The 17921-nt window shown below is 38.8% G+C and overlaps 1 protein-coding gene across 1 annotated transcript in view; it reads right to left on the bottom strand.

Annotated features, from left to right (window-relative positions):
* Window positions 1-1547: 1547 nt before the first annotated feature.
* THSD7B (thrombospondin type 1 domain containing 7B) overlaps window positions 1548-17921 on the bottom strand; it is a 206028-nt gene continuing 189654 nt past the window's right edge. Inside the window, exons 7-10 of the mRNA XM_064585817.1 lie at window positions 11930-12121; window positions 9978-10212; window positions 2385-2500; window positions 1548-1630 (exon numbers count right to left, since the gene is read on the bottom strand). Coding sequence (XP_064441887.1) covers window positions 1548-1630; window positions 2385-2500; window positions 9978-10212; window positions 11930-12121 — 626 coding nt within the window. The remainder of the gene's footprint in view (window positions 1631-2384; window positions 2501-9977; window positions 10213-11929; window positions 12122-17921) is intronic.

Genomic DNA, 17921 nt, shown 5'->3' with positions numbered 1-17921 from the left:
GAATAAATCTGAAAATTGAATCTTTGCTCCTCCAGGTCCCCTGGCTGCCAGGCTGTGAAAAGAATTACCTAGGCTTGAAAAATTGGAGGCAAAAAAAGACCACAGAGGCTTAGAACTATTTTCATTACAATGCCACCATTTAAATAACTAATTGAATCTCTGGAAATTGAGGTAAAATTTAAAATTGCTGGAAGAGCAATTATTTCACATGCTCTCTGATTCCTCCATCCTTAGCCAGTGCTAGAAGACTCTCAGGCAGCAGAGAATTTTCTTGAATGTAGAATACATGCTAGAGCAGTAGCTGAAGTAATCTCCGGCCACTAGGGCCACTGGCTCAAGAAAACTAATATGCTTCCCTCAGTGTGAGGGGACCCTGACAGCTCCAACACCAGTATCTGGCTGCCAGTGGGGTATTCTTTTAATTCAGTCTTTCCTCTCTTATAATCACTTAACAAAGGAATTATGCTAATTTCTCGTAAGGAAGAAACTAAAAGAAATAGCTGAATCTCAGTAAAACTCCTTCATCATAGCTTATTTTATTTTGCTGCATTTTCCCAATATTTATCTTTATTTATCTTTGAATGTCTTTCAAGTACATTACCACTAAAATTCCAAAAGTCATCCTCCTAGATGCTGCCTTTCAAATGGTTCAGAGAGATCATAGCTCTTCTGTCCCGATCTGCCTGGAAGTGACATTATCCTGTTCATTCAGTTAGTTTGCTTACTTGATATCCCCATTCAAGAAAATAAGTTTGGAAAAGTTTCTGGAAGAGACTGTTATTTTTATCCCTCAAAAGATCAGAAAAATATTCCACTGTAGTTTTCCAGGTTCTTTCATTTTCAAAATATTTATTTTAATGCTATCCATAACAAAGCTCACTGGATACAACCATGTCAATTTTGACAAAAGAACATTAAGAAGATGAAATGGCATGGTAATGAAAACCTTATGCAGGTTCCCCACCACTGCAATGTAAGACACAAATGGTGACAATCTTCCATAGCTGTCACTACCCCTTTGCCAATCACTGATGGGGGGTTTGATGTGTCAAGCAGATCGATGTCAATGCTGGTCCCCTTTTCATATGATACAACTTGTGAATCAAAGAACGTGGGGGATCCTAGATGCACAGGGATGGACTTTCCCAAGAAAAGGTGTGAATGGGGCGCCTGGGTGGCTCAGTTGGTTAAGCGACTGCCTTCGGCTCAGGTCATGATCCTGGAGTCCCGGGATCAAGTCCCGCATCAGGCTCCCTGCTCGGCAGGGAGTCTGCTTCTCCCTCTGACCCTCTCCTCTCTCATGTGCTCTCTCTCTCTCTCACTCTCTCAAATAAATGAATAAATAAAATCTTAAAAAAAAAAAAGGGTGTGAATGCTCTCAATCTCTGGGATAGGTTCTCTCCTCCCAGGACTGCATACAGTACTACCTTGCCCCTTCTTCCAGGAGGCTAATACAGCCTTGTCCTGCCTGAGAAGACATGACTAGCCAGAGAAGGCTAGGATGTGTGGATGAAACCCAATTTACTCTGGGCACTAGGGTTATGATTCTATGCATCCTTCCTTTCCTTGGAGTTGCCTTTTCTTACTGTGGCAATGGTAAGATCCACTGGACCAAGGCTAGGGTATGAGACTATGGGAGAAGAACCAAATTATTAACTCTAGGTCTTAGGTGGAAATGGAGCTTTTGGACTAGGAAGTACTTGTATCTCCACACGGACTAGCTCATCACAGGGAGTGCAATAAGCATGGGGGGAAAGACCTGTTTTAAGAAAGAGGGTCATTTTACCAAAGTGCTCCTGTGTGTTTTTTAGGACTCAGGTATTAAGTATCCTGGATCATTGTCCTCTAAATACATCCAGGTGTATAAAGTAACACCATTTATAGTAAAGAAACACAAATCTTATATTGTGAATTCCCATACCTATTCAACGCTTTTTACATATCTGTCCTTGTTCTTCCACAGGCTTATATTTATCAGTGATGTAAGCACAATGCTTAAGGCCCTATAGTCTAATAAAGATGCCTCCAGTCAGACTCCCAGCACACAGGAGCCACAAAGAAACAGTGTTGGTGATGAGGCTTTATAAGGAACCACATGTGAATGGCTTTTCAAAACACCACAACAGGGATCCCGGAGGATGAGCACTCCTGCAATGCACTCCAGTGATATTACAGCATCTAGCAACTGAATATGTTTTCCCTGCCAAGTCCTGATGGATCTGGAAATTCAAGACTTCATTTACAAATTTTACCAACCTTGCTTCCCAGGGGGACATGCAAATAGAAAAGAAAGATGCTCCCATTCTACAGTCTCTCATTTATTTAGCAGTGAGGAAGGCAATTCAGGTGGGTTAGGAAGAACACTAAAAACAGAATGCACCGACCTGGTTGGCAGGACTTCGGGCAGGGTGTCCACTCACTGAAAGCTGTCACAATGCAGTCTTTTTTGCACGGGAGAAGGCAAGGACGCACTGTTTCGGGCCGAGTCGAATCTGGACATCTGTCAATGTGAAGAGACAATATCAATGCCTCCTGGAAGAAGTAAGTGACTTAGTGGAGAACTGTAGGATTTCAGAACAGAAAACACTGAGGCCCTGTTGTTCCTTCTACAGACAAGGAAGAGAGAGCCAGGGAGGTGAGGCTGCTTGCTCAAGGGCTCCCAGCCAGTGGCAGAGTCAAAGGCAACTTCAGTTCTCTTGACCTTGAGACCAAAATACTTTTCACTCATCCAGGAAAAGAGCAATCCCTGAAACTAATGAAAGGGAATGCCTTCACAAGAAAGTGTCACCATCAGCATCAATTCAAATGACATTTGATTTTTTTTTTTTTTCAGAATGAACACATCTGATATATTTCTTGAAAAGCATTTTATTCCGGGTAATATATCAAATCAATGATATTCTACAAAAGGAATAGGAAAATACAAGGCAATATATGAACATATTGGGAAACAAAAATCATTGAAAACCACTTAAATATACTCTACATCTTTGATAATGAATAGAACTTTAGAATATTTAAACGATTGGCAGGTATCTCTTTAGAACATGTGGACTGATGAGCAAAATATGACAGATAGCAAATGTCAAATACACTAACTAGCATTAACAAGAGAAACACTGCAGTTCTGTTATTTTGCTGATAATGAATGTTCACATTTGGGAGGAAAATACTACAGTCAATTGATTCATAATCACTTGGAAGAACTAAAGTCTCAGAAAATGGCAATCAAGCCTTTGTTTTCTTGCCTGCTTACTTGTTTTATGAACATAGAGGGCTAAAAACTACATTGATTATCTTCTAAAATGGTGATATGCCAAAAAGAAAAACAGGAAAGCCCTCAGCAACATATATTTGCATTTTAAATTCTGTTTCCCGTTAAGTTCCTCATAAAGCATATAAATGCAGTGTGGGTAAAGCTTAACAACATGAGCTCTGGTATTAAGTAGGCAGTGCTGAGTTAAGGGCTTTGGCTAGCTTCTTTCATTTATTCCTAATGACAACAGTGAGAGGCATTATAACCTTCATTTTCACATGATAAACTGAGGCACTGGAATAATCAGTAATGGACCCAAAGCCACATGGGGAGAGACCATTTGAGACAAATTATGATAGAAAAAAAACCCACCAGTGTAGCAAGTTCAGACAATCAACAGACCTTCTTGAAGGAGAGAAGAGAAAACAGAGGAGATAAAGCTAATGAGGAAACGATGAATCAAAAAAAAAAAGAGTTCAGATGAAAAGTCCAAGAATTGTATACAAAGTGACCAACATGCCAATGCAAAGGTTGTCCAGTTTTCAAACACCAAGACAAAGTAAGAGGACAGACAATAATGGATGTGGGAGAAGAGGAAGAAAAATTGGTCATCCAAGAGTCTGGCTGACATCAGACCTCATCAATCTGGATAATGATCAAAATGAAAACATTTTCTTAGTTTTAAAACTTTTAAAACAATATATAAGCCAAATGTGGAAGACAGAACTTGACCTTGGAACAGAATGTACATGATATCATTCATGCCACCATCAGGTAAAGAAACAGTGGACAAAGCAGGGGAGATGGAAGGGGAGAGAGACAGAGTGGAGGCTTGGTTGTCCTTATCTGACAAAGCAGGTGGGCAGAGTGACGATCTAAATATAAATGAAAGCAGAAATAAAGTTCTAAAAAGATCAACCAAGAGTACTAATGCAACCTTCCCACAGAACACCAACAATCTGGGATTTGAGACAGGAGTTAGTGTAAACGGGCTAAGGTTCATTGCTTTCATGAGAGGGAATCAAGGAATAGGCATTATAAATTGGTAAGTGAGGAGATGTATGATTAATGTGTGGAAAATGTATCATTTAGAGTTAAGAGGTAAACACGAGAAAGGGAAGAGGACGAAGAATATACACTTGTACTGACATAAAGATACAATGGACGGAGATAAGACACTAACACAGTGGCTTAGTGGCAGGACAGGGGGCAGGGAGAGGGGGGTGGGAGAAGGGCTGTGAGCATCAGGCTTCTCTTTGCTATATATTATATTTCTCCTTTCATGTCATTATGATTTGTGAACCATGTGAAGGCTTACCCAGTCAAAACGGGGGGGTGGGGGTGGGGAGTGGTGGTGCAGAGACAGAGACAGAGACAGACAGAAAACATAGAACAACTGTTAAAATGTGGCTGTGGTTGTGTTTGAGATGTGGGATACTAAACGGAGCAGGAGATGGGTGGGACCTATTGCTTGCCATCATTAGTCTCTCTGTATTATTTTACTTCCTCTATGGACTATATAAAACTTGGATAAAAATGGAAAATGGACATACAGAAAAAGAATTGCTCAATAAATTATTAGTGGCATTATTATTAATCATCCTTAGTATACACAGAAATGCTGCCTATCAAAGAGATCAATTCAATAAGCAAAACAACAATAGAAAGAAAGAAGAGTGTCTTCGTGAGAATATAGTGTTACTTAAACAAGCTACTTGGGTAAGGAAAATTTATGTCATACTTTATTAGAGATAGCAAAAAAACACTAAAATCATTCCCAAGTCCTTTATGCACATTCTGAGGTCTACTAAAATTAAATTGAGCTGCTCTTTATTCTAACTCCTCTCCAACAGCGCCTGGTGTATGGTTGGAAATGGAAGTGTGACTTGAGCAACGCCAGCTTCCTACGTGCCCAGTGGGGCAGCAGGGGCCCCACGCCCAACTGGCCATTTCACACTCACTCGTCCACTGGCAAAACAGCTTACAAACATTTGTGGCACTGGCTTCAGGCTTCAGAGGGAGGCTGATCTTGAAGGGATTTTGCTCACTTCAATTAGGAGTAGGTGTTAGTCTCTTCTAGGGAACTGATCTTGCCTACTTGATTTACCCTTGATTAGCAACACTCACAATAAATACTCATTGGGCATAGTGTCAGCTTTTCAGAATACAGCCCCCTTCTCTCTACACGTTCTTCCCTTAAGTCCGAAAGAGAGAAACAGTATCATCTCCTCAGTGGCAAAGATCAAGCTCAGGTTATATTGCTTTTATAGAGGCCATGAACTGGAATGTGATTTTTGGTCTGATAGAGCCAAATATTCTCTTGTCAGTGAAAACGGTTTTTTTGTTCATTTCTTTTGCCAGTAAGGTTGACCCTTTCTGCAGGGGTTCAACTTCCTCTTCCTTTCTATTCACATAATGTCTACCCCTTCAAGAATCATCACATTTCTAATTTTCGTAAGTTTCTTCTTAGCCTTCAAAAATACTGTCTTTGACCATTAGCAACATGTGTGTCCTCCATTTCTAAGAAAAACTGTAAGGTTTATTTTCTGTATTGTTGTATTGACATTGATCAAAAAAGGGTTTTGACTGCTTTCATGCTGTTTTCATGTGTGTGTGTGTGTGTGCGTGTGCATGTCTCTGTGTGTCCGTGTGCCTGTGTATGCGTGCACAATACATAAACTAATTTTTAATGCCTTGCTGGTGGAATTCCATCTTATATCATATCTTAAAAGTGCCATATTTTAGCTCAGTGTAAATATTTAATAACAGTAAGTGAATGATTGAATAGTATTCAGTGTTACTGGAGCCTGAAGACAAATAAATCCCTGGGGATATTAGGCTAATTTATCCAGCCATTTCCAAAACAAAATTAAAGCCTTAAAACCCAGGGAAACATATGGATTCACTTTTTAGTTAGTAAACAAAGTATGGCCCCTTGGCTTTTGTCATAATTTATACTTCCTAATGTCATGTAACACTCAGACTCTAGATTGGCAGTGCTTTCAATAAAAGGATGAATATATTTCACTTCAGCACATATATTTCCCTGGACCAGCACTGGAATGCTCTATAACTACTATCTCATTGTCACCCTGTAGCCTTCAGCTCCTTATAAGCACTGTGCTGAAATGCATCAAACTGAGCTACAAAGACCTGCCATTTTTCAGTTAGGCCTCCATAATCAAGATGCAGAGACGACGCTCCATTTCTTTGATCAGTCCTCTGACACAGGAACCAATGCACGTCTCACTCAGCTAGGTGGGGCAAACCTGTCAACTCTGTCAATGTTAAATGTTTAAATGGAGCTCTGTATTATTATATCTCACACAATGCCAGGTGTTTTCACATTAAAGGCAGAAAGTGCCTTATCAGGACTTTAGGAAGGCTCCGAATTGTATGTTTTTAATCTTTTTTATTATTATTACTTTTTTTGTATACTGCAACTGAAAAAAAAACAATGAATAGTGAAACAAAACTAAACAAAACCCCGGAACTATCCCAATAAGCTCTCACTTCTGTTCCACTTCTGCCCTGGCTAGTTCTCATTTTCTGATATGATCAGTTCTATTACTCATACAATGGTAACAATCTCACCTACACAACTGCATAGAAACCAAAACACCAACCCAGGGAAGCAAGAACTTGCAAGGAACTCTGCCTTCCAGTGCAGTGGGCTTGGAGATAAAACACATTATATTAGCCCATCCGTTCCATGGAGACATGCTTCTTTCTCTGTACCCTGAAGGCCCCTCCTTCTTCAGGATGTTTCCTTCTCCTTTTCTGTTTCTATTCCCCTACCCCCACCCCAAGGATTTCACAAATGGCAGGGAATCTTTTTCTACTGTAATAGCTTTCACATAAAAAGAACAAAAATTATATATTTTTCAGAAGGGCAGAACAAAAGATATTTTCTCCTGCTGATAGTTTCACTATCTCATTATTCACTTCACTGGACACTAGGTATTAATTTCTTAGCTCAATTCATCTCCTTAACCTAAAATTTTTAAATTAATTTTACTCACGTCAATTCAGGCTCCTCATATTTAGCAGGGTTGTTTGGAGACATACAGTAAGAATTCAACCTAAGTTGTTAAGTCTCCAGCTTCATTAGCAGGGTAAAAAGTAATCAGCAACGTCTGTGTGTGTGTGTGTATGTGTGTGTGTTAGAGAAAACATCTGTACGATTCACTTTTCTGTGATGGTAAGCCGAGCAAAACTAAGGGTTATTCACAATAATAACATTTATGTGCTCAGGCTTTTACAAACAAAAACAAAAACAAAAACAACGCCAGTCATTTGAAGTTATTATAAGAAGAGAAAAGGGGCTTCCTGATCATATAATCCAACTTTTCATGTCCAAATAGTCCTTTAAATGTGGCAATTTATTTGGTGTCACTCTTAATTCTAATGTCCCTTTGCTAAGAAATAAACAAACTGTACTCATATCAAGTGGATTTTTCCTGTTCTGGTTCAGAGCTGAAAAGTTTTGTGTCGGGGAGAAGATCAGACATCAGGCATGCTAAATTTTCTCATCACAATAAGGAATAAATAGTTTGCTGCATTTTATGTAGAGTTTACTACTATACCTAAGCCATATTTAATTTTATTTGTATATTCAAGCTGATATTTCATGTGTCTTTTTTAAGCAGCTGAAAATTTACATCATAAAAATGAACATTATCAAGGCTACAATCCTTCCCAAGATAAAAGGAGTTCTCATGTCTGAATAATATCTTTATAAGCCTTGAAGGATTTTACCATAACCCTGTGAATTAGATTTTCACCTGAGGCAGGTGATATGTAAAACATTATCGTCCATGTTTGGCTATAACTCCCATTGATTCAATCAGTCCATGTAGTGCTACACATACCAGGCAAGTGGCAAAACACAACGGACATCATTTGATATTCCAAAAACAGCACAAGCAATGTAGAGTCAGGTCTAAAGCAGAAATAACATTTATGAATTAGTAAGAGTAGGAGGTCATACATCTGATCTAGTCATTACTCTTTACGGCAGTCCCCTTTGCCAAAATGTATGATGGTGGATCAAGTAATTTTTCTTGAACAAAGGAGAGATAATCAGCTTTTCTCAATCTTCTGCAATTCACATCCAATCCTTGTTGAACCCTGCAACTTTCCTACACACCAATCTAGTTCAGTTATGAATTCCAAAGTCATTTATGGTACACTAACTATATGCTAGACATTGTGCCAAAGTCTGGGGTTGCGGCAATTAAGAACATCCAACTCCAGCCCTGTGGAAGAGAGAGAGAGAGAGGAGGTCTTGCAGACTGTGCTTCACTGCAAGTCGTATCATCTCCGCTTGCATCTGCACAGCCATCTGCACGTCGGATGTTCCAACCCAGCAGCACCTGGCCAGTCTGCACTACTCCGCCAGCAGCGGTTCGCTTCTCTTAACTGGGCTCCTATGACTTTCCTTACACAACTCTTGTGGTTTCCATGCCAGTGTGGATAAGGTCCAGCGCCCAGCATCAAGGTGGCCCAAGGTGAAATTAATCAGGCGTTTCCGTTGCCCAAGACAGCAACGCAAATTGGATCGAATTAGGTGGAAGAGCAAATGTGTCTGCCCATGTTGCCAGGAAGGATAGGAGCATGTTTAGTGAGATGGGACCAGAGCTTGATGCTGCCAGGATGTGTTCTGCTTCAGTTTCTGCTTCTTTCTGAGCATCACTTCCACTCCCTTTGCCTTTTTCTTTTAGGACCATGCCTATGGCAACTGTCAATGCATATACTTAGAGCCTCATGAACAGAATGAAGAGAGGGTTTCATTTTCCCAACTCAGAAATTCCCGGAGAAGAGCTCTAAGTTGCCTCATTTGTGACACTAGACAAAAGCTTGAGCATGCCCATCCTGGGGATATATCACCCCTGTGACAGGGGTAGAGTCTTCTACCACAAGGAAGAGACTAGTTGAAACACATCCACTAGGAAATCTCCATGGACAGGACAGTTACCCAGTCACTGTATACTTCATAGGTGCCTTACATTTTCTTTTCCAGAGGCTTCCCACATGGACTGCGGAAAAGTCACATCTCCTCATTTGGTCTAGCGATAAAACTCCCACAGCTGAGTTCTCTGCCTGATTACTCTTTTTCCTCTATCACTTGCAATTGTCCCTGACCCTTTTTGATATCTATATCCTAGTTCCCATATCCAAGTTATCCTATTTTTTTTGTTTTGTTTTTTAGATTTATATCTTCAGGTACAGAGTCTAACATGTATGAGATTGCAACCTACTTACAGGCATGAATTAGTCTATTCAAATGGCTATATGGATTTATTGCCCATTGCATAAAAAATCAATGGAACCTAACAAAGAGTGTAACACAACCTTATCCTTTCAAAGTGGAGAACTTACCTTCACATTGACCTAGTCTTCACATGATTGAAAAAAATGCCAAAAATACTGAGATGAGGTCAAGATAATGTTTGATTACTCAAACACATTCAATATTTGTGGACCACATTTACTTTCCATTAGCTAATGCATGCGATTATAATCTTACTAATGATCCATATTATTACTGTTTCTACCTTTGTTTTTGAGAGATAAATTCTAGTCATTAAGAGTCAAATGAAACAAAATCCTTTTCCCCCAGCACAGACTGAAGCATATTCATTGCTTGATAAATGTTTTTGACTAAAAATACTCAACTATGCAATAATCATATGCACTTTCAATAAATTATTGGTGATACCTTTTGGTCATCACTTGTCCCACATGACTCTTGACACAGAAGACCCTCCGTGTCTGAATGCCCACACCACAGGTAGCTTCTCCAGTCCAGCCAATGGTTGCATTAAGGGCAGTTACCAATGTGTCTTCAGAACAGGGGCCCCAGGGCAATGTGTCCCAGTAGAGCTGCATACAGGAATGGTCATTGCATGAACGATATTCTTGGAGGGCCTGACTAGGGGGACACAGTTTTCCACCTGTGAAAATCAAAATACAAAAGAATACATAGTTGTTGCTGTTGTTATTACCAGGTTGCTGTTACGTCGTTCTTATTTTTGTTGTTTTTGCTATTTTAATGGTCCAGAAAGATGGTGTTTTTGATACAGGATTCCGAAGGCCTGGGCCTCTGAACCCTTCTGCCCTTTCTAGGGCCATGATTCTTTTGTCCTGAGTAACAATCTGAGGGTAATATATTGTACTTTTCCCTCCTAAATAATAGGCAGCAATACACATTGATTAGACCAAAAACAAAACAACAACAACAACAAAAACCAGATTCTATTTGCCACCTTTGGATCATGTATCTCTGAGATAAACTCCAAAGAAATCTGCTTTTATTTTAGTAACACGATGACTACATAAATTAGTCCGTTAGATACACTAGCCCGTGACCTTAAAGTGGTATTAGGTCAAACATATACACTTACACACACATTATCTATATCTGGCCTCTTTTTCCTAAGAGAGCATTATTTTTCTCAGAGAATCATTTTAAGACACCCATCCTCCATCAAGCAATGCATTTTACTGCAATTTGAGAAATCCAGAAGTGTCTCTTAAAGTTTGGCAGAAGAGAGCCCATCCTCAAACTCTGAAATGATATCTGACAATGTGTTATCCACTGGCAGGGAGACCAGACAGATGTGCATCCTTACACTCTTGGGTGAGTCAGACAATCAAACTTCATTACTGTCTTTTCTTTCATATTTTTATATCCATGTAAAAACTGGCATTTACCTAACATATTGATTTTTTTCCTACTCTTCCACCTTATGATGTTTTATTCAGTGGGCCAAATGCTCAAAAAGATCTGTGACCTTGGTTTTGTTATTCTTGTTATTTTTTTCCCATTAAATACTACTGACTTTTTTCTCCTTCCAGAAATATAAAAGACAAGAGCGCAAAGTAACTGCACTTTAAGAATATGAAAATATTCATTCATCTTGACCCTGGCCCCATTTTTCAGGATCACAGAACAGAATCTTGTTTCAAAAGGAGCTCCTCACAGCCAGTGGCCACACCATCCTGCTGTTCTAACTGAGCCATAGGCAGACGAAGCCAAGGGAGAGCCTGAAAGAAAGGACATGTGCGTCTGGGGACACACACCATTGCTATAAATGATAGAAACAGCTGCTCCTCCAATTTGTTCTGATGTCACCCGTCTACATTTCCATAGCACATTTTAGCTTCTTCAAAGCCATTTTCAGAGCCTTCATCTATCTTCTTCCCTCTCACAACATGCCAGCATGACAGAACAGGAAATCAGGCCGACGTTAGTGGCAGTTCCTGGTCAAGAAGCCATGTCTCTTGATTCCTCATTTGGAGCTCTTTTTACCAGACATATTCCAATTATATTCTCAATGTATGAGCTACCTGAAGCTGGATGTGTGTCAATCAAACTTTGCTTTTTTTATCCCCAAGAAAGTATAATGAAAAATAACATCCATCTGATTGCCATGGCCTATATATAGGTATGAGCTAAGACAATTCCTGTAAATATAGGACCCAATCTAGATCAACTAGAGGATTAAAGAGAAAAGGCATGCATGGAAATGAAACTTAGTTTTGATTCAGGCAACAGAGCTATCACCTATCCGTGGCTACTTCTACTCTATGACTTTCTCAATTGTTTACTAGAAAAAAAATAATAAGTTGGCAATTGACTCCACTGTTGAAGCCTTTCCTATTACTCACCTTCTCCAGCCAATGCCAAGATAGTCCTTGACCTGGTCTGTTTCCCATCTGAATTTTTATTTGAACAAGACTGGGAACAGGACGACCACTCTGTCCACTCACTCAGCACACAATCCATTCGGCAGGGAATTTCACAAGGCATCCTTTCAGGAGGCGGGGATGCTGGGCAGAGACTCCCTGATACATCTTCTCCTGTAATCAACCAGATTGAGACAAATGCTGATTATTGCACAATTGAGGACAGTCCAAGGAACATTTAGGCATGTTGCTTCCTCTGTTACTTCAGTTTAGCCAAGAAGACTTCACCAGGTGTCTAAACCAATAAAGTGTGAAAAATGATGGCTTCTTCAGCAGTTCATAATATTTATGTCAAGAAAAACTGCCAGGAGATCATTTGGCATTTAGAAAGTTAGACACCACAGCAAAACTCTCATTTGTCATCCTTCGCAGGGACAAAATGGGCTTCTTCCAGGAACAACTGAGCCATGGATGGCTACGGATAGACATGATTGACCTGCTATTGACAACCATGTGTAATAAGTGTATGTTTTTCTGCAAAACAGGAGCCAGAATAGTCTGTTGGTCTGCAAACCTCAATTTATGTTGAATACTCTATCCTATGCTATAAAGAATTACATCATTCTAATTACCTATTGGGTGCTTTTACCTCCAAAAATGTAACTTTAGGCAAGGTTATCACATGACGATTCTTTTGTTCTGTTTGGACCTAGTGGTAAATCATCCCAAACCACAATGGAAAGGGACTTGTGGTTAAAATTAATGTTGACACAAAGTTGAAAGCCCACATGAAATTTTCCATATTACATTTATCATTCCCCCTCTGAATGATCTGATGAATTACTCAAATTATATATATATATATATATGGTAGTTTTGGGGGTTTTTGTTTTTGTATTTACAATGAACAGATGTTAAGACTAAGGGGATCATTTCTAAGTTACTTTTCTATATCTCAAATAACTATAATAATTTAAAAAATTCTCTTTTAGGTTATATAAGAATAGGTCACTATTATAATTCTAGTGTTACTCTTTATAGATAATAGTTCGACTCTTACTATTTGCCCTGTTCACTGTCACCTCATAAAAACAAAAGACATGAAGAATAACGATATAGTTTATAGTTTGAAGTAACAACACAGAATGTGGAATGGCATCTATAGGAAGGAGGCAGTTTTGTCTCTGCGACTTTACACCTGTGGAATTCTCCTGTCATAATCTGCTTGGTGCAAAAAATAAGTACAAAGGGGACTACTACTTATGGGGCATCTCCTTTGTGCCAGGCACTGTCCTCGTAAGAAGCTCTTGGAGGCAGGTGTAACCCATTTTGTTTTATAGATGAGGAGTCAGCGGTTCCAGAAGGAAAACTTGCTCAGGGTCACGCAGGTCTGAGTTGGGTATCAAATTAAAACTTTCTGACTCCAAAGCTTCTGCTTTTCCCATTAACCACATTGTGTCTAATTCTACAGAGATGGATATTCCTTTGCTGAGGAAGTAAATAAAACCAGCCGACAGTGAGAAAGACTGCTTGGAGGAGAAGACAGTCCACTGTTAACATCTGCATTCATATTTGTAAATGAGGCCAGGCTCATTGCCCCTGAGGTACAAATAAAACTTTTCAAGCATATTATGAGAAGTAATAGAGATTCTAGCAGATAATCAAGCTGAAAGACCAGTTCCAATCATTCTCTTTTCAGTCTTAATCTATTTTCAGGTTGAGTCCACACTGTATGTTACACACATATATACATGCACACAGATACTATCTCTCTGCCACATACACACACACACACACACACACACCAATACAGCTGAGAGGTAGTACTTCCCCAAGTACAGAAGCAAGGAGACCAAACAAATGCCCAACCTGCATCTAATCAAAAGTTAATTTCCACATTTGTGAATATTATTAACATAATTTTAATACAAGGCACTTTATTTTTCTTAAGATTTTTTATTTATTTATTTGAGAGAGAGAATGAGATAGAGAGAGAGCATGAGAGGGGGGAGGGTCAGAGGGCGAAAGAGGCTCCCCGCTGAGCAGGGAGCCCGATGTGGAACTAATACAAGGCACTTTAAAGCAGTGTCTTGCAAAGGACATTTTTGAGGAATATAGGTATTAGTAGGGTTCTTACAAAAAAGTGGGAGAAACCTGTGAATACTGGGTTAAAACAGTAAAGTTGGTCTCACTACTGAAGAACTACTCAGAGTGTTGAAAATGTCAATGTACAGTGTAAATTTCCTAGGGTGAAAATGGTGGGTAGTGTTTTTCAGCCTTATCTGACTAATGACCATACTTTTTTGAGAAGAATATCTCCTAGTAGTGGTATTTTTATGAATATGTTTTTAGAAAACTCTGCCTTCAAGAGTTATACAATTATCAAGCACTATTTGATGAGCATGTACTATGTCCAAGGTGTATGATGAGGTAAAAATTAGTGAAGATACTATTACTTACCCCCCTCGAGTTCATGCTTCATATCAGAGATGAGCTATAAACATATACAAAGAAAACTTAGTCCGAACGTAAATGCCAAGTTCCAAAGGTCTGTTTCAAACAGGAAATACTGTTGTAGCTCAGGGGAGAGAAGGTCCTCTGGGGTCTATCTAGCATGATATCAGGAGGCTTTCAACAAGGAAAAATAGAAAGGCAGAAACGTGGTGGCAATGGAAGAGGGTACTTCAGGCAATGAAAGTATCAACGAAAGTATGGTGGTAGGAAAATACCATGTATTTAGAAGACAATAGGGAAGCTGCATGAAGAGAAGAGAAAATCCATATTGGAAGAGTGATCTGACATCACATTCTGAATGACTTAGACAGACACACAACTTCTGTCATCTTTCTGCCTCCCTTAAATTCCCAGTTGCTCAGGTTTGCCAAGACCCAAATTTAACATCCTCTCTGGTCATCACTCGGCACCCTCATTATTCATGTCAGGAGCTCAAAGGCTTTGTAAAACCTAAGCTTTCATATAAACTGATATACCTATTTCCTCAGTGCAGTTAAATGTCAATAATCCCACCAACATTTTGATAGCTTGTCTATACAGGCTAATTCAGACATGTGAGCAAACAGATGAGATTTTCTTCAGGGAAACCAAACCACTAGTCGTAAGCAGGGTCTGTAATTTGTGAGTGAGCTGCAGGATGGGATCCTAGTTACAAAGTGTCCTAGCTGGATACAGTTAAGTGTCCACAGGCGAATCCTAAAAAACAAAATTAAAAAAAAAAGGGGGGGGGGAATCCTAGCACCACTTATCCTCTTGAATGTGTCACTTAACTTCTTTGAACCTCAGTTATTTCATCTGTAATAAAGAAATAACAACACCTTTCAGGGATATTCTAAGGATTATAAATCATTTATGCAACATACCCAGCAAGGCATCTAGCATATGGATGGCTCTCAATATATACAAAGCTTTAAAAAAAACAAACTGTTGTTTGCAAAGATGTGCTCCACAAAAACGTAATGGCCTTTTTTATCTGAAAAATCTAGAGAATGATGTTACAGCCATGGAAAGCACTGGCTTTGCCACTCATATATGCGTACAAATAACAACCAACAGCTTCACAGCCTGGTTCACATAAGCTATAAAAACTATTTATAATTATCCAGATCATTTTATTTATATGGTTGGTGAATCTAAACCATTTAAGAGCCAAAAATAAAGCACTTGAGCCTGAATAACCTCATCTGCCCATTCATATCAGTATAATTATCTTCCCATTGTACAGAGAGAATCCATCTCAAAAGAAGAGCATTTTTATACTTTCCTGTTTTCATTTTCTCGGATGGATCAATGAGACCAACTGAAATCTCAGGCAAGCATGGAAAATAAAGTGGCACATGGGACAGAAACTTAGCCATTAATAGTGATTTTCACAAGCTCTGATAATCTAATGTCATAATAAAACAGAATATATTTAAGAGGGAAATTGAATTCATCTTTCAAGAAGACTGTGAAATTGCTTCCAGCCCTCATCAGCCTCCCTAGGATCAATAATGACAAACTCCACATTCTCTCCTCACGGAGTATACTTATTTAAACCAGTTGTGACTCTGAGAATATGGGGTATGATGCTGCTTCAACGTTGCCTCTCCATTTGTTTTGAATAATTTAACACGGTGAAATTTACATTGTATAAAATTAACCATTTTAGAGTAAACACTTCAGTAACAGTAACATTTAGTAAACCACAATGTTGTGCAACCACCACCTCTATCTAGTTTCAAAACATTTTCATCACTCCAAAATAAAACCCTTTACCCATTAAGCATTTTCTCCCCATTACTCCCTCTCCTCAGACTCTGGCAGGCATCAAGTTATGTTCTGTCTCTACAGATTTATCTATTTTGAGTATTCCATTATCAATGGCATTATACAATTTCTGATCCTTTGTGTCTGGCTTTTTTCACTTACCATAATACTTTGCAGGCTCATCCATGTTGTACCATATACACTACTTTATTCCATTTTATGATGGAATAATATTCCATTGTATGTATATACCACAATTCATTGATCCATTCATCTGCTGATGGACATCTTTTGGCTATTGTGAATAGTGCTGCTATGAACATGCTTATATATGTACTTGTTTGCTTACCTGTTTTCAATTACTTTCAGTATATGCCCAGGAGTACAATTTCAGGGTCATATTAATCACTGTTTAGTTTGTGATTCTGGGGACTGTGGCATAGATGGCCAGATGACTAGGTCTTGGCCATAGTTCACACTACTGTCCTTCTCTCTTCCCATTTCCAGCTAAAAGCAAAAGTACTTAGATGAAGTGAAGATTCCTGAGCATCTGAATACACTCACAATTCCCTAAAAATATTTCTTTTTCCAATTCAAATACTACTTAAAGTATAAAGAGCTCATGCAAACTCTATGGCTACTGGTCAAGCACCCATCTAAATTTAATGCTGATAAGCTATTAGAGTTTGGGCTTTCCATAGCAAACCAGTATTTAAACTATACCTATGCTATATACTACATCCTATAACATTCTTTGTTTTGTGACCTCTGAGGAATTAGAATTTAATATTATGAAGTACCATCTATCTTTTAAATTTTTTAAGATTGATCTATTTCTTTTAGAGAGAGGGAGAAAGAGAGAGAAAGAGCATGAGTGGGGGGAGGGCCAGAAGGAGAGGGAGAGAGAGAATCTCAAGTAGACTCCTCACTGAGTGCAGAGCCCAGCAAGGGGCCTGATCTCATGACTCTAAGATCATGACCTGAGCCGAAATCAAGTCAGACGCTCAACTGACTGAGCCATCCAGGCGACCCTATCTATCTTTTATAATAAAAGAACAAACAACTATAATTAGTTTTCTGACCTATATTATGTGTACCAGAAGAGAAAGGATTATAAGCAAAATGAAGGAAGAAAAGAGAAACCCAGCTATTCACAATATAATCTACAGTATAATTTGGAAAGTAGACCAACATTTGTCATTATACAAACTTCAAACTACCTTGCTCTCCCCCAAATAATGCACTCTTGGTACTTTATTGATATCTTCTCTTGTATATCATTATACTATCTATGGAAAATAATGAAACAGTTATTGAAAATACTCTACATGTCATAAAATTTTATGTCCTATTTAAATCTCAGAAAAGAATGCCAATAAATGTTGATTAAATGCTTGCCGACAGCTAAGTAAGACATCAACAGATAATACATGGTAAATTTACTGGAATTGATGTGCACTTAATTTCATTTTTAAATTTAAATGTTACTTTCTTAAAGGTAAGCAGCCCCTGGCCACTTCTGGACTGAGACCCTAATTAGCTAAGGAAATGTTTCTATTTCAAATCAATAAAAGATAAAATAAAAGCTAAGGACTAAGCACAATCTATGTGCACCAATGCAATGCCAGCAACACAATGACTGTTTCTGCTTCTTTTGTCACAATTTGAAACGTATTTGTCTACCTAGTTGACACACATTGGAAGACGAAGA

The sequence above is a fragment of the Mirounga angustirostris genome, unplaced genomic scaffold, assembly GCF_029215605.1.
Source record: "Mirounga angustirostris isolate CCGP_5_RB_7025 unplaced genomic scaffold, mMirAng1.0.hap1 SCAF_3, whole genome shotgun sequence".
Taxonomy (NCBI): domain Eukaryota; kingdom Metazoa; phylum Chordata; class Mammalia; order Carnivora; family Phocidae; genus Mirounga; species Mirounga angustirostris.
This window is presented reverse-complemented; position numbering and strand designations above follow the sequence as displayed.